This window comes from Malus sylvestris, chromosome 3, assembly GCF_916048215.2.
Source record: "Malus sylvestris chromosome 3, drMalSylv7.2, whole genome shotgun sequence".
Taxonomy (NCBI): domain Eukaryota; kingdom Viridiplantae; phylum Streptophyta; class Magnoliopsida; order Rosales; family Rosaceae; genus Malus; species Malus sylvestris.
This window is the reverse complement of record NC_062262.1, coordinates 12,555,042-12,577,549: the sequence shown is the minus strand read 5'-3', so window position 1 is coordinate 12,577,549 and position 22,508 is coordinate 12,555,042. Positions and strand designations below refer to the sequence as shown.

The 22,508-nt window shown below is 36.3% G+C and overlaps 4 protein-coding genes and 2 non-coding genes across 7 annotated transcripts; 4 read left to right on the top strand and 2 right to left on the bottom strand.

Moving 5' to 3' along the window:
* Positions 1-2,363: 2,363 nt before the first annotated feature.
* Positions 2,364-3,110, bottom strand: LOC126616984 (uncharacterized). Its single transcript, XM_050285082.1, has one exon. It carries the CDS (start codon positions 3,108-3,110, stop codon positions 2,364-2,366), a length of 747 nt encoding a protein of 248 aa, XP_050141039.1.
* A 7,616-nt stretch (positions 3,111-10,726) lies between these two features.
* LOC126614563 (histone H2B-like) lies at positions 10,727-11,460 on the top strand. Its single transcript, XM_050282216.1, has one exon. It carries the CDS (start codon positions 10,819-10,821, stop codon positions 11,251-11,253), a length of 435 nt encoding a protein of 144 aa, XP_050138173.1. The 5' UTR covers positions 10,727-10,818; the 3' UTR covers positions 11,254-11,460.
* Positions 11,461-13,831: 2,371 nt separating this feature from the next.
* On the bottom strand, positions 13,832-15,948 carry LOC126614226 (uncharacterized). Of its 2 annotated transcripts, XM_050281816.1 has the most exons (5): positions 15,783-15,939; positions 14,639-14,717; positions 14,448-14,547; positions 14,215-14,349; positions 13,832-14,127 (listed from the first exon to the last, which is right to left on the bottom strand). In XM_050281816.1, exons 2-4 carry the CDS (start codon positions 14,715-14,717, stop codon positions 14,223-14,225), a joined length of 306 nt encoding a protein of 101 aa, XP_050137773.1. In that variant the 5' UTR covers positions 15,783-15,939; the 3' UTR covers positions 13,832-14,127; positions 14,215-14,222. The 2 variants fall into 2 exon arrangements, with proteins under 2 accessions (XP_050137773.1, XP_050137774.1); XM_050281817.1 differs by lacking the exon at positions 14,639-14,717 and having other exon boundaries at positions 15,783-15,948.
* Positions 15,949-17,796: 1,848 nt separating this feature from the next.
* LOC126617270 (50S ribosomal protein L9, chloroplastic-like) lies at positions 17,797-20,687 on the top strand. Its single transcript, XM_050285296.1, has 6 exons — positions 17,797-18,024; positions 18,251-18,378; positions 19,003-19,048; positions 19,557-19,654; positions 19,731-19,778; positions 20,284-20,687. Exons 1-6 carry the CDS (start codon positions 17,878-17,880, stop codon positions 20,402-20,404), a joined length of 588 nt encoding a protein of 195 aa, XP_050141253.1. The 5' UTR covers positions 17,797-17,877; the 3' UTR covers positions 20,405-20,687.
* Positions 20,688-21,137: 450 nt separating this feature from the next.
* Positions 21,138-21,210, top strand: TRNAV-UAC (transfer RNA valine (anticodon UAC)). The gene has a single exon. It is a non-coding gene; the product is annotated as a tRNA-Val (tRNA).
* Positions 21,211-21,307: 97 nt separating this feature from the next.
* Positions 21,308-21,380, top strand: TRNAV-UAC (transfer RNA valine (anticodon UAC)). The gene has a single exon. It is a non-coding gene; the product is annotated as a tRNA-Val (tRNA).
* Positions 21,381-22,508: the final 1,128 nt, after the last annotated feature.

The window sequence follows — 22,508 nt, the reverse complement described above, 5'->3', positions numbered from 1 at the left end:
GAGTAAGGGCCGCCGTGGGCGTCGGCTTCCGAAGGGTGGTGTAATGTTATGATCCCACATCGACTACACTTATGGGGGTGTAGGGGTTCTTAAGTCCTTGGGGTCCTCCCACCTATTGGACTAGTCTTTTGGGTTGGGCTCTTCCCTTGGGCTTGAGTACCTAACAAAGAATATCAATGAAAAATACAAATTTGGAGTTTATGGAGGAGGAACCATATGACTTCTTAATCTTGGGTTTACGGAGAGGAACTTGACCTCTAAATAATTCACGTTATTTGGTTCAACAATTTTCTTACATTTTATTCAATAAAACCTGCACTTTTATATAGGTGGCATGAACGACCAGCCATGAAAGATATAAGGAGTTTAAGTGGCCATATAGATAAACATGTTGGATAAATATCAACAATCAATGATAAATTTATATATACTAATAAATGTGAATAAATAAATTAACAGAGTATGAACAAGACGAAATGATATTAAACAGACAAATTGAAGATCGAGCTTTGCGTACCGCAATATCCTTGAAACAGAAATTTCGTCCCTACTCAGTGCTTGTAGTTCTACGGATGTCTGCTCACTAGGATTCAACGATCTAAGTTAGAATTCCAACACCGGAAAACTTGACTTATGGCGAATTTCTTTGTGGTTCTCTCAATAACAGTAAGAATGTTTGGGATTGTAGAAGAAGAATTTTATATTTCTGTGTCCTAAATGCCATGCAGATGGATATATATATATATATATATATATATATATATATATATATATATATATATAATAGGTTCATACATGTTCGCAATAGGTATGAAAATGAGATGCGTTTGTTGGGAGTCATCTTCTCAATGGTGTGCTTTGCTCTCTGGCGTTCTTTCATCACTTCAGACTTCATTTGAAAAGATGAGTCTGTTGATATAAAAAATAATTAATTCATTAAAGAATTAATTCATTAAAATTAATTAATTCGAAACTAATTAAAAATAATTAATTAAAGAATTTAATTATTAGAGCCCGAGCCCAATAGCGTGTGTATGAACACACTTTTTTAGAAAATGAAAATGAGAGAGAGGTTAAGAGAGAACGTCGGGGGAGTGAGAGGTTTTTGTTTTTGTTTTTTAATTTTTTTTTATATTTTTTTAATATTGGAGGTATTTTAACAGCACCTATAGGTGAGGCTTCAATAAAAAAAAGTAAATTTTGGACCAGTGAAATTACATTATTGCCCATCATATATTTTTTTTTTTTTGTGATAGAAGACTAACTAATCTTTTCACCCTATTTTGGTTGACAAAGAGGGTTTCATTAATTAATAGAGATATATTACTTATATATTAATTATCAATTAATTAGTACACTCCAAAGTCCAACCCCAATGTTGAGCCTAATTTTATTCTCCATGATCTATCACTCAAATCACTTTCTATAAGGGACAAAGCCTTATAAAGTGAGGAAACCTTTTGGTAGTGACCAATGTAGAACAATGAAATTTCTACTCAAAATTTCCAAAAGAACATAATGACATCAACTAGCTACTAATGTAAGTGCATACGAGAAGAAGACAACTACGAACAAATTACGTATCAAAAAGTAGTTTTTGTTTTGTTTGTCAAAAGTATCAAAAAGTAGTTTAATTGTGCAACTTCTACAGGTTTTATTATTAGAAACCAATGATAATGATGAATTTTGGTGGCGGGTGCGGAGGGCCGGCTTATAGTTGTGCGCGACATCATAGGCCCTAATGAACCCAGGGACTCCAGCTGCCGAGAATTCCAGAGAGAAATGAGAGGTTGTGCAGGTGCGAGAAAGAAGATGATGTGTAGCCTTTGCCACACTTTGTATTTGTTTTCATTTAATCATTATTTTTGTACAAAATGGCCTCTATAATCAGTAGAAAATCGGCCTCTATAGTTGAATAGTATACCAGTACAAAGAGTTCTTTATATAGTGAAAGACTAAAGCAAACCCTAGACTAAAACAAGAAAGTAATTTAAAACTTAACGGGCAAGTGATTAATCCTTGGCCCGCAAGACAACTAATTTAAATAATAATAATCTAAATTCCAACATCCTTCATCAAACTCATGGCGGTACACGACATGGGTTTGCCAAAGTAGATGTGGATGCAAGCTCCGTTATGCTGTCTTTTGATGCCAATTCCAATACGAAATTCCATCGGTGCGTGCGAGACTCTAAATTCCAGTGCCATGCCAATGCCAGTGCCAGTGCAAGATTCCAATGCCAGTGCCAGATTCCAATGCCAGTGCCATGCCAATGCCAGTGCCAGTGCAAGATTCTAATGCCAGTGCCAATGCCAATGCGAGTAATAGTGTAAACTTCCAATGCAAGTTCAAGCTACCATGCCTAATCATCTTTTCTAGATTTAGATTCCGAATCAATTGCAATATGCAAAACAGAAGATACAACTGCTGCTGCAAGTGGTGGTCTACGTGGAAATCCATGTTTTTGAGATAACTCATGACATTGGGACTTCCAATGCCCTTTCCCTTTACAATAAGAACGATCATCCATAGCAACACTAGTTTTAATACGAGGTCTTGGCCTAATTGCCGCAGCCAATGCTAAAGTGTTTGACAAAGATGAAGAAAGCCTATGCGACTGCACACGGACTTCTTCGACTTGCAACTCATTAAGAACATAATCAACAGATGGAAGAGGAGTTTTATGTAGGATGCACCTACAGAGAGTCTCGAACTCATCTCGAAGAGGCATTAGAAACTGAACAAGACGTTGTTCTTCTCTATATTGACAATAGAGCTCGACATTGCCAAGTCCTTTAGGTTCAATCAATGCAAGTTGATCCCAAAGATTGGTCATTTCATTATGAAAAACTTGAATACTCTTATCACCCTGCTGGATTGCATGAATCTCCATTTCTAATTGATACCTCTTAGCAAAATTGGCCTTGGTATACAACTTTGCTAAGTGATCCCAAACTTCCTTAGATGTTGAGAACTTAGCAAGTTGCATTCCAATAGTCAAATCAACATAATTATTAATCCGAATAATAATCTTTGAATTATTCACCTCCCAAGAAGCAAACAATTCAACATGTTTTTCATCTTTGGGGTTATTCAGAATGGAAACCATTCCAGAAACATAGCCCCACAGTCATTTTCCAATAAAAAAAATTATTCATCACATACACCCAATACACATAATTATTTTCATTTAATTTCACACTAATAGCTTGTAGGGAATCATCATTTGCAGATGCCATATTTACAATGACAACACTAAGGAAAAAGATACCTGATAGCAAGCAGGCGAGTCAAACATATGGGGGTTGTTATGTGCAAAACGACATAAAACAACAACGAATTCTGATCTAGTTATGCAGTAAGGATTATAATTTGGTACTAGTGCAAACTGCTACAGGTGCAGCGGGGCGTGATCTACGGATTCAAGCGGCGGTGCAAATTTGGGTAAGTTCAAGATGGGAATCGGTGCAGCAGGTGAGTTCCATATAGTATCGTTTGGTATGCAGATGGGACGGGACAAGACGAGATGGAACGGAGAGAGAGCAAAGATGCCCTTGGATGGAAACAAGGAGGAAGAAGAAGGAGATGAAGACGTTATAATTTTGTGTTCCACGGATGTGGAACGAGTCATTCCAGGGGGTGAGGCGAAACAAAAATTCATCCAAAATTCGTCCCGTGGAACAGTGCATTCCACCTTTTTTAGGCTCACCAAACGTGCGACGGAACACCTTATCCCACTCCGTTCCGTCCCGTCCCATGTACCAAATGGTACCTATAGGTGCAGCTGTGTGTAGTGATCAGGTGCTGCAATGGGCAAACGAGTTTAGGAATCAGTTAGGCTGATAGGTGGTTCCCAAGACAGGTCCAGCGAATCTGCTTTTGATACCAAGTTGAATAGTATACCGATAAAGCATTGTTTATTGATAGATAAAAATACCAAATCTTTATATAATGAAAGACTAAAGCAAACCTTAGACTAAAACAAGAAAGTAATTTAAAACTTAACGGGCAAATGATTAATCCTTGGCCCACAAGACAACTAATTTAAATGATAATAATAATCAAAATTCTAACATCTATAACCTGGAAAAACTTGTTCAAAGCAGGAAAAACTATTATATCCTTCTTTCTTCACTTTATTTCTTTCTTTATCTCCTTTATTCTCTCATCTTTATTTGCTCTTTTCTATCATAGATTTCTCTCCATTCTCTCTTCACTCTCTCCCATCCTTTCCTCCCTTTCTCCATCTATCTCTTTAATGAAGAAGAGGTCATTGGCAATAGCGAGGAGCACTAAATCCCAATGACTCATCTGATCAGTGATTATTACATCATATTGACACGATTTCTTCCATAACCATCAACAGCCTCCATGAGATCATGAAGCAGATGCTGGTGGCGGGGTTCGAGAAGGAATGATGGCACGTGTACAATAACTGCCTGGAGAACCAGGTAACAGACACTACAACGCAACATCTGTATCAAGTGTAAAAAATAGAAGTCATGCGATGTGTGAAAAAAATAAGGTGTGTGAATGATGAAAAAAAAATAGATCAGGAAACGACACTACAACTCACCGTTTGAATCTAACTATAAAACACTTAACCAGAAAATGGACATTGTAGTGTCTAAATACGTATCGACCTAATTCAAAACATAAAAAATATGAAAAATGAGGTGTCAATTGAAGTGGATGCCAACTGTAGTGACATATTTTGTAATATTTATTTATTTTAAATACATTTAAGTATTACAATACAAGATTAAACTGTTTCTAACTAGGATAAATATTATTGATATTATAATTTTTTTATTGATTTTATAAAAAATCACCCTACATCTGAATGCCCCTTCATAAGATGAAATGAAATTTTGGTTGATACTAGTGTTTTCTGAATATTTGGACGAAAATCCAACAGCTCCACAAAACCCAAAGCACGTCCTAAGACCATCTTTAACCCTTGGCATAAAACCTAAAATTTTTAGCCCAGAAACAACTTTTCTACTCCAATCCTTCTGGCCTAAAATTGTAGCCCTAAATTATTAAAGAATGAATTTAGGCTAATTTTTTTCTTAAATTAACTTTTTTTTAAATATGTAGACTATCGTAAATTAATTTTATGAACATTGTAATCTAAAAATATTTAAATTCCTATAAATATTGAGAAATCACTAAATCGATACATGAAACTCATGAAACACTATAGAAGAATATGAAAATCTTGATAGAGATGTATAAACAAAAAATACATGAAACACACAAGACACACATAACACATGTGAAGCACATACACATGTGAAGGACATACAAAACACATGATAGAGATGAAGCACACACAGAACACATGTGAAACACATGACATACACGAAACACATACCAAATACATACAAAACACATGAAACACATGAAACCTAAACCTACACACATGAAACTCAAACCTTCAATCATCCTTTATATAAGCATATGTTGAATATCTAACCATCAAACAACATATTCACCAATCTTCCAACTTTTAAAGTGCTTTTGTTTCCTAAGACCATCTCCAAAGGAAATGTCAAATTATAAGAGTAGTCAATTACAATTGATGGCTGATGTGGCAATCTGAAGCCTTATGTCAAATTTTGTACTTCTCCAACCGAATTGTCAAATATTATTTAAATAGAGCTTTAAATGATTGTAATTATTAAAAAAATGTTGAAACAAAATTTTTATTGGTTGAAATGTTAGTAGAATAAGGGACCCATTATTAAAATGAATTAAAAATAAATTTGACATTGATGTCAAATATAAGCCTTCAAATCCAGTTAGCATATAACATTTCAGTTGGAAAGACTTGATGTCAAATATGTACAGTGGCATTCCACCTAGGATTTTGACATCTCCTTTGGAGATGCTCTAAAAATCATCAATATCTCATCAAGATAGAAGAAGGCGTAGTTGGGCAATGCAGATGGGACAATACCAAGCAAGCAATGCAACTGCGGATGCAGAAATGAACAACGAAGAAGCCGAATTTGCAAACTCACTTATGCAATATGAGCACCATGCCGAATCTAGCTATCGTGGTTCTGGCACGGGGAGTTCATTTGTGTAGCGTGATAGAGAAAAGTGTCATGACCGGATGATGAAAGATTATTTCATCAAACGTTCGAGATATTCTTCTCATGATTTTTGGAGGCGATTTCGGATTAGGAAAAAGCTTTTTGAAAGCATCTTGAACGCAGTTGTCCATCAGGATCACTACTTTGCAAGGAAGATAGATATTGTGGGCCGACAAAGTCTATCACCTCATCAAAAGCTCACATCTGCATTTCGGATGCTAGCTAATGGGTGCTCTGCAAACTCAATTGACGAGTATTGCCAACTTGCGGAGAGTACTGCTACTGAGAACCTAAAGCACTTCTGTAAGGCAATTGAAGTCATATATGGAGCCACATACCTCTGCAAGCAAATCGTGAAGACTTGAAAAGGCTTCTACGCAAGGCAAACAAAAGAAGCTTCCCTGGCATGATAGGAAGTCTCGATTGTATGCATTGGGAGTGGAAGAATTGTCCTACTGCTTAGGCTGGCCAATTTAAGGGTCGTTATAACAAGCTAACCATCGTGTTTGAGGCTATGGCGTCTTATGACAATGGATCTGGTACGCATTCTTTGGCGTTCTTGGATCAAACAACGATATCAACGTTCTTTGGTCTTTTCCTATGCTCGATGATGTTGTCAAGGGATGGGCACCGGAATAGAGGTACAAAGTAAATGGTAATAGGCATGAGCTAGGTTACTACTTAACTGATAGTATTTATCCTAGTTGGTCTATCTTATTGAAAAATTATTCTCATCCCGATAGTGTAAGGAAAAAATTATTTTTGCAAAGACAAGAGTCTTACATGAAGGATGTGAAGAGAGCATTCGGGATCCTACAAGCTCGATGGGCCATTGTTAGAAGGGCTGCACCCTTGTAGAATTTGGAAGACCTTTATTCAATCATGATGATGTGCATAATTTTGCACAACATGATTGTGGAAGATGAGTACGTCAAAATTGAGGAAGATTCTAATGAAGATGTGGATGATGACCAACCAACATATGCCAGAGCTATGGCAAAAGATGTTGAATATCTCGCTGCAACCACATACGAGACCTAACTGGATAGGGTCACACTCAGTGAGTATATGAGACGCTTAAATAGAATTCAACCTCCTCAAGGCCATGACATAGTCTGCAAGGATTTGGTTGAGCATATATGGTGCCGAGAAGGAGAACGTTGATGATGGATAATTTTAAGTATGTTAATGTGTTATGTTATGTAATAATTTTGCATGTACTATGTTGGTATTTTGTAGTAATAAATCGAATTGTCTTCTTGTGACAAGTCTTTTCACTAGTACGTTGTCAATTATTGAAGGCCGTTTGAATTATTGAAGGCATCTATTGTACATCAAAGTGTGCAACAATAAGTACAATAATTATTGAAGACATCTAGATTAATAGAAACAATAATTGATAAGTCATAAACTTAATACAAACGACATTTAATAAACCACATAAACTTAATACAAAGGACAATCAATAAACCACATAAACTTTAAAAAAAATAGAGTAAAGTACAAAAAACTGCCTCAACTATTGGTGTCACGACACTTTCATACCCCATCTTTTAAAATTGACAATGTCATATCTCATCTTACGAATTTGTGCCAATGTCATACCTCCGTCAATTTTTTTTGTTAATTGCTGACGTGGCTTGATCCAGGACCCATTTTCTATTAAAAAAAATCAAAAAAATCATTTAATATTTTTTAAATATTAAAATAATAAAAAAAAGTTAAAAAAAAAAAAAACCCAACATCAATTCGTCCCCTTCCCCCCTTCTCTCTCTTCTCCCCATCTTCTTCTTCTTCAACCTTCCCTGCAACTTCAACCCAGAAAAAAAAAAATCAATTTGTCTTCCCCGCTCCCCACCCCCTTTTCTCCCCGCACCCACTATCCGCACCCAACCTACCCACCTTCCCACCCACCCTCTGCACCCAACCTCGCACCCAATACCTGCAACCCAAAAAATAAAAAATAAAAAAACCCAGATCTCGTTGAGAACTTGGGCGCAGAGAAAATGGGGAGAATGGACGAACTGGGTATCCTTCCTTTTTTTTTTTTTCCTTCTCTCTCTTTTTCTTCTTCTTCTGCAGGTTGCCGAGGGGGGGGGCAGGGACTTTTTTTGTTTTTTTTTGTTTTTTCTGGGTTGCAGCAAGGGACCTTGTTTTTTTTTCCTTCTCTCTCATCTTCTTTTGCAAGTTGGGCGGGGGGGGGGGGAGTTTTTTTTTTCCTTTTTTTTTTCTTTTTTCTGGGTTGCAGCAAATAGGGGGAAGAAGAGGAAAGAAGATGAAGATGGGGGAGAAGAGAGAGGGTGCCGGGGGGGGGGGGAGGGAGTTTTGTTTGTTTGTTTGTTTGTTTTATTTTTTATTTTTTATTTATTTTCTGTCTGGGTTGCAGCAAATAGGGGGAAGAAGAGGAAAGAAGATGATGGGGGAGAAGAGAGAGGGCGCCTAGGGGGTAAGGGACAAATTTTGTTTTGTTTTGTTTTTATTTTTCTTTTCTTTTTTATGGGTTTCAGTAGGTAGGAAGAAGATGAAGGGAGATGAAGATGGGGGAGAAGAGAGAGGGTGCAAGGGGAAGTTTTATTTGGTTTTTATTTTTTTATTTTTTTTAATAACCTTCTTTATTATTTTAATATTTTAAAATATTAAATGATTTTTTTTAGTTTTTAATAATTTTTTTAATAGAAAATGGGTCCCGAATCAAGCCAAGTCAGCAATTAACTGAGAAATTAACAGAAAATTTGACGGAGGTATGACATTGTCACAAATTCGTAAGATGAGGTATGACATTGTCAATTTTAAAAGATGAGGTACGAAAGTGTCATGACACCAATAGTTGAGGTAGTTTTTTGTACTTTACCCAAAAAAAAAAGGACAATTAATAAAACACATAAACTTAATACAATAGAAAACTCAGAAACTACATAAACTTAATAATGATATCCACCATCTTGACTTGGTGGTGAACTTAAGATATAGCCTTGAGATGAATCATCATCTTGAAATATACTCCTTGTGGCATACCTTCGCAAAATTTCCTTTTGCTTACCACGTAAGTACTTCTTCCTCTCTAGAGTGTATTTGTTGAGGTCCTCCATCATGAAATTAATTTTGAACCTCTCTTGCTCCTTAGCCCCTTCGTGCGTCATAGCCACACATATTCGGGCAACTTTTTCCTCCTAAGAGCTATGGTTTTCTGTCAATCTTGCAAATCCGGTATGGGATCTTGGAATTTCCCTTTTCTCTTGCTTCCTTTTACTTATCTCTTCCCAGGCGTCTTGCAAAAGAAGAAGTTGGGGTCATTTGTTCGAGACCTTCATTCACACCTTCATTGAAATCATTTGGGGGTGGGGCTTCACTTTGAAATAATCTTCCCCATATTTGGTCCGCATTAGTTCCCCACCTCGGACAATCTTTGAGGACGTTCTAAGCATGATGCAACTTAAAAGCTTGATTTTTTGGTGTAGTTCTTGTCTTGTAAATCGCAATTTCTTTGTCACCCTATGCAACAAATACATAAAAACAAATAGTTGCAAAATACTATTATGCACATGACAAATAAAATATCAACAAAGAAACTCACAATTTCTAAGGCGTTCTTTCCACCAGCCATGTCAACCATGGCTCTCTTCAAGCTTTCGTTCCACAAAGTGCACGCTTTGTTGATAACATTCCACTGATCATAAACACCACCACCTTCCCTTCGGCCGGCATTGGAGTTTCATGGAACTTATCAACAATTTTACCCATAGAACCTTTTTATTTTGATTCGTGCCGACGACACCATCTTTGCTAATAGAATCCCATGCCAAATGTAAAGCAATATCTTCCTCAAAAGGTCCAATTACAACCTCTAATATGCTCTTTTGCCATTTTGAAAAATTTGGAAATGAGAAGAAATGGTAGAAAGAAAAATTGGAAGAATTGTAGGAGAAAAGTGAGTTTTGTGTGGATGTTTGAACAAATACATAGGTATTTATAGAGTTTTTTGGTGAATTTTGAGTTAAATAATTTTTTTAATTATTTTAGCCGTTGGATTTAAATTTGGACCATTAGATCTTTTTTTTTTTACTGTTGGATTTGATTATGTTCGACTTAAACTGTTGGATTCAATAAATATATAAATATAAAACTAAAAAAAAAATTTGAACGTAGGCTGTTGGATCACAAAAGTAGCCGTTAGGCTACCCGACCGAGCTGACACGCGGGGGACACGCCCACGTGGGTGGGGTCCTGCTGGGATTGGCTCTGGTGCGTTCTCATTGGTTAAGTGGGGAATCGGCATATGGGCTTCACAACTCACTTTTCAGGTGGGCCCCACACCGATTTCTAGCCCGCCGATATTTGGCCCTTTTTTGAGTTTTAGGTTCACTTTTTAACTTGGGGGATTTGTTGGGGGGAAAGAGAAATTTGGCTTTTAGCCCATAATTGGAGAAGGCCTAAGAATCCAAGATCCCAATTTAAAAACAATTTCTAAACAAATTAGCCCAAAAATTCTACCGCTCAAACATATCCGATCTCGACCGTCCATATAACCTCCCAAAATCAAACCACTCCACGTCAGCGATCTGCGTCTCACAAACCCAACCAATCAAACCTCACCCCCTTCCCCTATTTATACAGAACCCCAAACAAACGCCTTTCATTTACTCACAACCTTCGTCTGAAAACGCTCAGTATTTCCCCCTTTTCTGCAAACCCAAAGTTTTAGAGAATCGGACACCAATGGCTCCCAAGGCAGAGAAGAAGCCGGCAGAGAAGAAGCCCGCGGAGGAGAAGAAGGCCGAGAAGGCCCCCGCCGAGAAGAAGCCCCGAGCTGAGAAGAAGCTCCCGAGGGAAGCCGCCGCAGCCGGAGATAAGAAGAAGAAGAGATCGAAGAAGAGCGTGGAGACGTACAAGATCTACATCTTCAAGGTCCTGAAGCAGGTCCACCCCGATATCGGAATCTCCAGCAAGGCCATGGGGATCATGAACAGCTTCATCAACGACATCTTCGAGAAGCTCGCCCAGGAGTCCTCACGGCTCGCGAGGTACAACAAGAAGCCGACGATCACTTCCCGGGAGATACAGACGGCCGTGCGTCTGGTGCTGCCCGGTGAGCTTGCTAAGCACGCCGTCTCTGAGGGGACTAAGGCGGTGACCAAGTTTACTAGCTCTTAGGGTTGTGAAGGGGTAACTTGGGAAATGGGTATTTGGGGATTTGGATGGATTTAGGGTTTTTAGGTGTAAAGTTTGAATTTTGGGATGGGGATCTAGAATGATTAGTGTTATATGGTATTTTGCAGTTCCTTTTTTTGTTGGAATCGGATAGGAACATCCGCTTGATGATTTCTGGATATAATGGAAGATTTTATCTTCTGCATTTAATTTTATTTTTGTTTAATTTTGTTATATGATAATTAGTAATATTTACACATAATTATGCGATGAATTCTTTTGAAAATTAATAAACAAGGAGTTGGTTTTGAATACTTCACACTGATGAGCAGTAAGATGGACGGTGGAGATGGTACAAGTAGACACTAGCTTTTCAGTGAGATGTACGTTGGAGATTGTACAAGAAATCATGCAAGTTTTCATGGCGGGAAACAGGGGTTGAACTGTTACCCGGGATTATGACCCTACATGCGATATAGGGTGATTGCGCAGGGGAGTTTCACAACTGGTTTTTTTTTTTTCAAGCCCAGAGCTATATGAAATTTCATCTTACTCGTTGTCACAATCAAACGTACACAATGTCCAGCTCAAATTTATGTATATGACAACGACGTGACATAAGAGAAAAATCAAGATTAATCTAACGGAGACAAATTCTCTGCCCTCACTCTTTCTGTGTTCTCTTGTTTTGTGTGGTCACGGTTAAATTACGTTAACATTTTATATTATTTTTTTATAAAGATAATAAGATAAAAATGAATAGTAATATAAAATGTTGACGCGACTTAACCGCGACCACACAAACAGAAGAGCACAGGAGGGCACGAGAAGTGGAAGGGCAGAAAATCTGCCTCCTAATCTAACAGCGACATATATAAAACGGTTTTAATAACATTTTAGTTGAAGAATACGTTGTCATGAGAAGTGCGATGAATCCGTTGCATATTGAGCATTCTTTCGGGCCAAAATATTCTTATACAAATCAACCATCCTCTCAGACTCTATTTACTTATCCCCGTTAAGCAAGTTCCTCTTACAACTAGTTATTGCATTAAGCAAGTTCAAGAAAGAGCAGTGAGAAACATAAGGAAATGATAAACACACACTGAATTTGTCCTCCTACACACTCCGGTTTAATCTTGTCATTATTTTCGTATGATCGATTCAATTCAGTGGTTAGAAATGAAGAAGGGGGTGTGAAAATCAATCTTTGAAACATATTGTACATACACAATTTCTCTTTTTAAGAGTACTGCTAATATGGTCTCGATAATATGTCAATATCACATCGCTAACATTATTAATGCATAAATAAATAATGGTAGCAAAATCCGTTATTTGATAAGAAAAGATGTCTTGTACAGAGAATTTTTGTACAACACATTACCATGCAATCTAGTTCTATGTAGGTCAAGATAGGGGTGGGTTCAAAAAACCGAAAACCGAAAAAAAATTGTAAACGAAACCGAACTGAAACCGAAAAAACCGAACCGAACGAAAAAACCGAACCGAACCGAATTAATTAAATTAATTTTTTATTTAATTATTTGTTTTGGGTATTATTTTCTAAACCCAATTCGTAAGTTAAAATGTGCTAAACCAAATGTGTTACCAAACTTGAAGCTCAAAATATTAAAAAAAAAACCTATAAAAACTCTAAACCCTAACCTATTATTTCTCCTCCATATAAGGTTCCGGAACCAAACCTCCTCCTGAAGTACCTACATCCATCTCCATAGCACTGTCTACTTCTACCCCAACTTTCTTTTCCAAATCTACTCTCATATAACATGTAACAGAATCCATAAACATTTATTTCGGGTAGATTACTTGGGTAATTTGTGATGGAAAAGAATCCAACACACACTAAATAAATCCACCAACGTATTACTTTTACTAATCAAGTTGTCAACATGCAGTTACAAGCAAACAACCCTGATCTTTGAACAACATCATACAATTTAACTTTTCTAAGTCATTTGTACGATTTTTGTGTTGTAAGGTTGTTAGTTTGGACTTTGGAAGACTTGATTGATGATTTTAGTTCAACTTAAAATGTTTATTTTCATTGTCTTTGATTCTAGTTAGAATGCTTATGTTATGATTGTGTTGGATATGTTAAAATTTAAAATTTCAATGTTTTTCATTTTTTAAAAAAAAAAAAAAAAAAAAAAACGAAACCGAACCGAAAAAAACCGAAAAAAAAATGAACCGAACCGAAATTTCGGTTTGGTTTCGGTTTTGGCAAAAAACCGAACCCACCCCTAGGTCAAGAGACCAAAATGAACCATGAAACTATGGTTGCATCTTGTACAGAGTTGGACTCTTGGACGCAACAAAGATCAGTAAACATCAATTCTGAGCTATGTTATATGCAGAAGAGATAGGAACCAAATCTCCATAGGAAGTTCACCACCAAACCAACATAATTGTCCACAGGAAGTGAGGAAGCAATAAACTCATTCGAAACGAGGAGGCGAGCAGGAATAAATCCTCTAAACTCGTCTGAAAAAATTACTAATCTGAGACTTGCAAAACTGGAGCCCATACTATTTAGCATTCCACATAAATTTACACCCAATTAAAGAAAGTATACTACTTCTCTTTGAACTTTTATGATTTTCCTTCATGAATCTGAAATTAGGTTATGAGGCTTACAGTGAAAAAAGAAAAGAAACAAAAAATAATAATAATGCTAGTAATATTAGTTTACAACGAAATTAAAGCATACATGTCCGGTGGACTGGATTTTAAACTCTTACGCTTATTCTTTCCATTCAAAGTGAACACGAGAAGAATCTTAGATCTCTATATGTCATCTAGATTTGTAGATCAAGAGAGACCTTCTTGGTCCAAAATACAGACAAGTCCATTCATCTGGAGTAACAAATTCCAAAATGATTAAGATCAGGTATAATGCACGCGAGTGTTTACTTAAAGTTACTCCCAAGAAAGATATCATACCATGATGGTCACTTCTTCGGGTAGGTCTGATAGTCAGGTCCAACGTCACGAGAACCAGTGTTTATATAAGGCCCTCGAAATGTTGCCTGGGGTGATAGTGGCTTTGATGGGTCAATGACAGGCTTTGGCGATGACCTGCATAACACAAAACCACATGATTCTAACTTTCTCCTGATGAATTAACATAAATCTATATTGTGTAGTCACCATCTTTGAAATGAGAATATGCTTACGCCATGTAAAAGGGAAATGCCAAGCCTGCAGCTGCGAAAATTACCAAGCCAGTAGCAACAATTGCGTTCCGTGATCGGGCCATGGAGAGTACGCAGGAAACTAAATATGGAGTAAACAAGGAGCATAACTGTTATATTCAGCTGGATTCTTCAGTGAAGCTACTTGAAAATTAAGTGACTATGAAACTAACTATTCAGTATACTCCAAGTGAACACTTCCATGAAATTGTCCCGAAAATTACAGCCCAGTATCAAAGTGAGAACAAACATCTAGTTTATTTTCATTACCAACGTACACACCATGATTAATCAAACGAAATGTTCAGCAGACTGTAAATTTGGACAAGGAAATGCTCAACTGATAAAACAGATTGGAATTTGGGGTATGCCTATGTGTATCCAGCAGCTAAACATTTTCCATGCCAACCTAACCTTCAAACTATAAGAAACCTACAAATACCCTACTTTCAGCTCAAACGCTAAATCTTACATTCAGATCCTACTAAACTAAGGATAAAATACATTTTAGTTTCTTCTAGTTGGCAGTTACAATGCATGAACATTGCACATGATCCCACTAGGACTGATTCTAAACCTAACCAAGATTACAGCACACAGAAGTGACAATCCGTCAATGCCATCAATGCACAGCTCTATAATTACCAATGGTTGTCTCCACAAAGACCGATGCACACACTTCAGTATACTAACAATCACATGAATCCTGATTGTATAAACACCATTCACACTCACAAGTTGCTTTAAGAATAAAACGTGTTTAAGAAGAAAACATATCAATTACATAGAATTCCCTTTCAGAATTCGGAATAATGGCATTCCAAAAAGAATATAGGATTACTGGAATAGTCAATAAGCTTAAGAAACAGTCTACAACTTCCCCGACTAATGTAATGTCGAACGAAGAACTCCATGTCTCCGAAAGGAGTTATATCACACTGAACAACTTCCAACTAAAATTCTCCACAGTTTTTCACATTTTTTGAATCATGAATAAACCCTTCAACTCACATTAAGAAATTGAAAGGCTTGACAAGCCCCAATTTTCATGGAACAAAAAATGAACACATCTATCACTTCGTTAATCATGGATTTAATTTCCGCATGTTTTGATCCCAACAGGTAATTAGTCATTCACAAACAAACAAAAAAGATCAAATTTTTCAATATATTGGGTAATATTAACCAAAATTCAATACAATCACATTTATAGAATGGAAGAAAAACCCTAATGTTAAACAAATTGCATAAAGAAATGAATTGGGGGATTCCAATCTAAGTTTGCAAACAAGAAATAACAGAGAGGTGTTGAATCACCTGAGTCACTTCCGACTGACGCGGATTGCTGATGAAAGAAGCAACAACTCGCCGAGTGCTCTGACTCGGTTTAAGACTCGGGCTTTAGCAAAATACAAGACAACTTTGGGTAGGTGTTTGGGCTAATGCCTACAAATCTTGGCTAAAGTGAAGAACTGAATAAAATTGGGCCAGAAACTTAAATCTAATTATTTGGCATTTCATACACGAGAAATCATTTCCGCACACCCCCAGGGTCGGTCTTGAGGGTAGCCCAAGTAGGTGCCCGTCTAGGCCCCAATTCAGAAGGATCCCAAAAAAAAATTTTATCTTGTAATTAACATATAAATACAAAAAAGTAAAAAATATCATAATTCATTTGTTAGTGTAGTGGAAAATGTTGGCTTCATTTTTCTTTGGGGTGTTGAGTTCGAAACACGAAGCTGCCTTTTTTAAGTCACTAGATTTTTCTTGTTTTTCAAATTTACTGTCAATCCATCTATCCAAATGTATATAAAGTTATAAAACTCAAGTCTCCTTGCAATATTTTTTCTTTCAACTTCTCATTTTCTCTATTTCTATCAAATGTTTAAACCAACTTCCCATTCTCTCCATTTCTATCAAATGTTTAAACCAACTATCATATGGTCTTAAAGATTGTACTTTAAGGTAATCAAAACTTTGAATTTTATATTTTTCTTTTCAATAACTTTTTATTCAATGGATTATTTTAATATTCAATTCGTTAGTGTGATGTTGATTTTAGAAGAAAAAAAAACACAAGAGAAACAATTGGCGTTAAATTAATTATACTCCTCAATCAAGTTTTATTGTTATTTACTCTCTTGATCATCAAGTTTTATTGTTCTTCACTCTCAATCTTAAACTCTTGACTGCAAACATTTAGTACATTTGTGTCTAAAAATGTGAATCGTGTAATGTTTAAATAATGTTTGTATATTTATCTTCGTTTGATATTAATTTTTAATGATATTTAATGTAAAAATAGAACTTTTTATGTATTTAGCGAATTCTTTTTTATACAAATCAATATACAAAGAACCGAAGATCAGAGAATTTTAGGACCCCACTTCGAAGGCTCGCCTAGGGCCCCTAAATTCTCAGGGCCGGCCATGGCACACCCCTAACTGGTATGGCGCTATCAGATCATTTAAGCTTTCTTCTAACCTTTTTTTTTCCTTTTTTTTTTCCTTACAATGGCAGGGCATAATAATGTGTTTCAAATTTTCCTTTGTCGAGAATTAGACCTAAAACTACGGGACGAGTTGGTCAAGTTTGGTCTACATGATATTGGTTTTATTTCTTGCATTTAGATGGAGAGAGAAAGTCCACTTTTATTTTAGGATAGTGCTACCAAACACTATTTTTACTTCTTACACACTCTTTTCAATTTTCTGCGATGGATAGAATGACTTAAAAAAGATCAATGACAAAAAATAAATAAGTACGTGTGAGAAGTACAAACAGAAGATACAAATGGGTGTATAGGTGTGTGAACTCACCGTTCAATTAAATCAAATTTCAGACATTCCCCTTACAAGTACATAAGTATGACTAGAGAGTGCAGTGATAGTTGTTGGAACCGGATCCCCTCTGGACCCAAATAAACTGAGCCTCCTGAGCAAAGGATCCGGCCCGTTAAAATTTGATCCAACAGCTACAAACAGGAGGCTCCTCTAAAAATTATAATAATTGTAGCCGTTATATCAAATTTCAACAGTCCAGATCCTTTGATTCTTAGGCTTAATTTACTTGGGTCCGAAGGGATCCGATTCCATAGTTGTTGATAGACAACTGTTTTAAAATTTACAAAATGGGTAACGTTTGTAGTTTACATTTTTCAGAGAGGCCAAAATGATAAAACGCAAATTGTAGTGCAGTGATAGTTGTTGATAGACAACTGTTTTAAAATTTACAAAAATCAGCGGGTAACGTTTGTAGTTTACATTTTTCAGAGAGGCCAAAATGATAAAACGCAAATTGTGCCGAAAGAGATAAGATAGTAAATCCCATAAAACCCCTAAGAGACTGCGTGAGAGCAACTGAGCAAAGAGAGAGAGGCAGTGTGAGCCTGTGTAAGGGTAAAAGAGCGACAATGGCATCCGCAGCATCGACTCTGTCATGGAGTTCTTCTTCGTGGCTTCAAAGCTTCGCCGGAAACACAAACGAAGCCACTAAATTGTCAGATAGAAGAACAGGATTGGTGGTTATCGCTCAGAAGAAAGCAAAGAAGGCTCGAACGGTAAATTTGAGAAATGGGTTCTCTTCTTTTTCTCCAGTGCTTCAATGGTTACCCAAAAGTTCAAATTTTTATAGTTTCTCTGAATCCAGAATTCGTAAATGAAGAACCCACCTCAATTTTGTGTTCCATTTTCTTTTATTCTTTCTAATTCAAAGTGTAGTAGTGAATTTGAATGTAGTCTTATTGGGGTTTGTTTAATTTAATTGTTTTTGTTGGAATGTTTCAGATAATTCTAAAGGAGGACATAACTGATCTGGGAAAGAAAGGGCAACTTCTAAGCGTGAAAGCTGGTTACTACAGGAATTATCTGCTGCCATTGGGGAAAGCCCAGATTGTCACTCCCCTGCTGCTCAAGTAATGCATAAATTCAACTTTTTAATTCGATTTTTGTCACATTTTCGATTTTGAAGTGTACGATAAGGCTTGTGAATCTGTTGTATTGTGCTTACGGAGTCGAACTAGTTTGATGACAAGAAGTTTTAGTTGGAATCCATAAGATAGGACTTATGCAGAATGCTGACGGAATTGATTAGATGATGTATAATGAGATGGATAGAGGATGCATATACAATACAAGTTGTGAAAGTAATGTATGAAATGTTGATGGTGTTTGTGGTGGTGAGACTTGATTATCGTTACGCAACTGCTCTCAAATGTAAATAGCCTTTAAAGTATACTACTAACTCTGAAATTCTTTCGTAATAAATCCACAAAAATTTTGAGTGGTCAACCTATTTGTATACTTCGAGATTGGATCCATACTCATATTTGTTATCAATGTGAGTTACTAGTAGTAATACTTCTCAAGTTGTCTGCATCAAAATGTGAACTTTTATTTGCATAACTATTATGCTTTTTAGTTGCTTCTGCTAATTAATTGGAAACATCTCAGTCTTTGACATTCACACTTTGGATTTTGAGGGAAAAATGATTATATCTTAAGAACATGTTACCCATAATTTTAATTGTTCTTTCCAGGGAAATGAAGGTGGAAGAGGAAAGGATTGAGGCAGAGAAAATACGGGTATTTAGAAAGCACATTTATTTGTCTCCTTTTGCATCGGGGGCCTTACAGATGTTATTGTAACTCAAATCGTAAGTATGATTTGGATGTACCTTGTTTCGGTGCCTCCTGTCAGTTTGCCGTTCCATGTCTCTATACATCATGGTAACCCCTATGCACATATCATTCATTAAGGCTCAGGTTTTGGGGCTTTGGACGTATCATGCCATCCTAAGCTGGCCTGAAGAGCATATGCTGCTTATAAAATGATGCTACTTCTTGCTATCCCTTGTCATGTCATGGAAAGACAGCAAAGCTGCTTGTCACAAATAGAGTGTACCTGGAGAATACCTTTGTATCTTTAAGTGGATTAATGACCGCTACAAAATGCAAATAATTACATTCTATGTGGCGTTGAATACCCAAAAAAATTCTGAGCTGACTTGTTGCCTCTCTTGGTAGTAGATTCTATATTGTCTGAATTCGTCCTAACAATTATGTCTTGTAAGATTGTTTCATCTTGGTGCAGGTAAAAGAAGAGGCAGAGCAACTTGCTCGGATTTTTGAAACTGTTGGAGGTTTCAAGGTGAAGCGCAAAGGTGGAAAAGGGAAGTTAATTTTTGGAAGGTGAGTTGCTTTCAGTGCAATGTTAAGTACTTCATGCACTGTCTGCGTATGAATTTTAACAGACATGTTTCTGCAGTGTGACACCCCAAGATCTCGTTGACATAATCAAGGCACAACTTAACAGGTTAGTATCTTTTATCAAGTACGAGTATGATCAATATACCAATCACAATTTTCCCATGAGCACTGTTATTGTCATTGTGAATTTTTTATGCATGACATATACCATAGGAGTTTCTTAACACAAGCATTAATAATTTTAAACTGCAACTACCCCCGAAATAACTAACAAAAGAAAGAAAAAAGAAGAGGGAAAAGAAACAAGAAGGATATACGTGTGTGCTGTTCCTATCAATGCATTTGATTAAAGCTTTAGGAACTTCCAGATAATACCTTCAAAATATATTCCTGGAACACAACTTTTCCAAACAGTGAAAGCTTGTGATGATTTATTGTATGCTCATGCATTTTGCAGTTTAAGAGCTCGCGGTAATCATATGCATATGGATAGCAGATATTGTGATATTTTGCAGTTAAAACCTTTTATGCTTGTGTTTGTAGTTTTGTCTTTGCCAAATACACCCATGCTCGACTGACGCTCCATTCTCTGCTCTTTTGTTCATGTGTAGGGAAGTGGACAAGCGCATTGTTTCTCTTCCAGAGATTCGAGAGGTAGGAGAATATATTGCAGAACTGAAGCTTCACCCAGAAGTCACTGCTAAAGTGCGAGTCATCGTTTCGGCTAACTAGGGATAAGCACCTCCTGGAGTCATCTTCGAGGACCCATGGGAGCGGAGAAGATGAATTTTTGATGTGTTTGTGCAGGATGTACATGGCCAAAGTATGATCAACATCATCTATTTCATATAGGCACCAATTGGAAGGTGGCTGCAATGTAATTTAATGAAAGTAGAGATGTATAAATCTGATTTTCCTGCCAATGTATTTTTAGCGTTCATTACTTTGATTAGATACCACTTTTTTTGTAAGTATTATTTGTTTCCTGTGAGTGATAATTCCTCCTCTCAGCAAATTTTGGTACTTCAATTGTCACCCCAAGAAGTCCCAAGATTTTGGTAAATAATTCTTTAATTCTCTTCTTTTGGTAAAAAAGCTTATAGTAATGTCTTTGCAGGCTCAACTTTGCATTGTATTTGAATGTTCCAAACCGTCTAGTGGTTAGGTCTTTGGTTTTTTTTTGTAAAAAAATTGTCCTTTAAAAAAAAAAACTCAAATCCAAAAACGTTTAAACCACTCAATGAAATGGTTGTTATTTAAGTGGTTTCTTGAACTACCGTTTTCGGCTATCCGTTTTACTAATTTTGAATTGTCCAATTTTTCACAATTTTGATCGAAGAAAAAAAGCTTGAAAAATAAATAATTTGGATCATTGAAATTAAATTTAAGAGTGCTACAAGGTGTCTCTGAAATAACTAAACCCTGAAGGAACTGTATTAAAATGCTAAAATTTACAACACAAGAAGTTGCTGTGGTGTAGTGGTTATCACGTTAGTCTTACACACTAAAGGTCCCCAGTTCGATCCTGGGCAGCAACATAATTAATTAGTTTTTATTTAATTGTTTTTTAATACTTTATTAGCCGTATAAATGGAAAGGTTTGTTTTTTAATAGTTTCCACATGGTTATCACAGGGTTGCTGTGGTGTAGTGGTTATCACGTTAGTCTTACACACTAAAGGTCTCCAGTTCGATCCTGGGCAGCAACATGTTTGTTTTTTCACCTTAGCCTTTTCATTATTTTTTAGAAAAACTAATGAAAAGTGCTTGAAAACTTTGAATCTTAACGATAAGAACAAAGTAAAGGGTAAAATGAATAGTACCATAATTGATTTTTTAGTATAAAAATGTAATTTTTTGTTAAAGCAAATAATACCATGAGCTTTTCGTTAAATTTTTTTTTTTTTTTTTTTTTTTGCACTGAGTGCATGTTTTGAAATTTTTTATTTGATGAATCCCTAACTTGGTTGGGCTCTGTGGGGAAGTGGTTGCTTTTCACCTTTCTATTTGAGACTTCTTAGAACGGAAGTAACACGAATGTTATTATGCCTGAAATTATCTTTTAGTTTGCACTTATGAAGTGTTATATATGCCACTAATTGTTTACACGTTCGTTTGGGTTGTAAATGAGATGAGCCGAACTAAGTCGAATACTATACTCGAGCTCGGATTAAGACATTATCAAGACTCCACCTTCAGATAGTCACTTTCTCACACAAAACCTTTAGTTCATGTGAAATAGCTGAAAAAAGTGTATCAATACAAAAACTGAGCTTCATACCATCTTTCTTATCAAGATTAGGCCTCTTTGGTGTTATTACCCTTAAAAAACGTCCCCGACCTACCATTTTTTGTGCACCCAATCACCTTTCTGGCTTTCAAATCACATATCTTAATTCATCAAAAAGTGAATCATATACCTAAAAAAAAACAACAAAAAAACAAAAAGGTGTCATGCATCTATGCATCTCAAATTTTCCAAAGCCCAACAGGCAACATGACCCCGTACAATACTTTCAAATTCGGCTACACCATGGCATATACACACCCACATATTTGAAGAGATAAGACATTTAATTCAATTTTCCCATGCTCCATGTTTTGCCTTTCTACACTTTCTAATTAATATACATCATTAGAAAAATTAGCAACTTCGAACATTTTCAAGGGAGATATCAAAAAGTCCACATCATCAATAACGGTAAAAAAAAACGACATCATTAGTGTTTTCCAACGGAAATGTCAATTCCTATGTGGCATAACATGGAATGACAGTAGAGGAAGTTGATGTCAAACAACACCTTTATATCTATTTTTAGTAATTAATGCTTTTCATA

Bases quoted from the DNA above. Each gene is read 5' to 3' on its own strand.
- LOC126614563 (XM_050282216.1), top strand. From the start codon at position 10,819: ATGGCTCCCAAGGCAGAGAAGAAGCCGGCAGAGAAGAAGCCCGCGGAG.
- LOC126614226 (XM_050281816.1), bottom strand. From the start codon at position 14,717: ATGTTTGTTCTCACTTTGATACTGGGCTGTAATTTTCGGGACAATTTC. The intron at 14,548-14,638 runs GTTAGTTTCATA...CTCCATATTTAG, and splicing joins CACTTGGAGTATACTGAATA to TTTCCTGCGTACTCTCCATG. The intron at 14,350-14,447 runs GTAAGCATATTC...TGTGTTATGCAG, and splicing joins GCATTTCCCTTTTACATGGC to GTCATCGCCAAAGCCTGTCA.
- LOC126616984 (XM_050285082.1), bottom strand. From the start codon at position 3,110: ATGGTTTCCATTCTGAATAACCCCAAAGATGAAAAACATGTTGAATTG.
- LOC126617270 (XM_050285296.1), top strand. From the start codon at position 17,878: ATGGCATCCGCAGCATCGACTCTGTCATGGAGTTCTTCTTCGTGGCTT. The intron at 18,025-18,250 runs GTAAATTTGAGA...GGAATGTTTCAG, and splicing joins AAGCAAAGAAGGCTCGAACG to ATAATTCTAAAGGAGGACAT. The intron at 19,779-20,283 runs GTTAGTATCTTT...GTTCATGTGTAG, and splicing joins ATCAAGGCACAACTTAACAG to GGAAGTGGACAAGCGCATTG.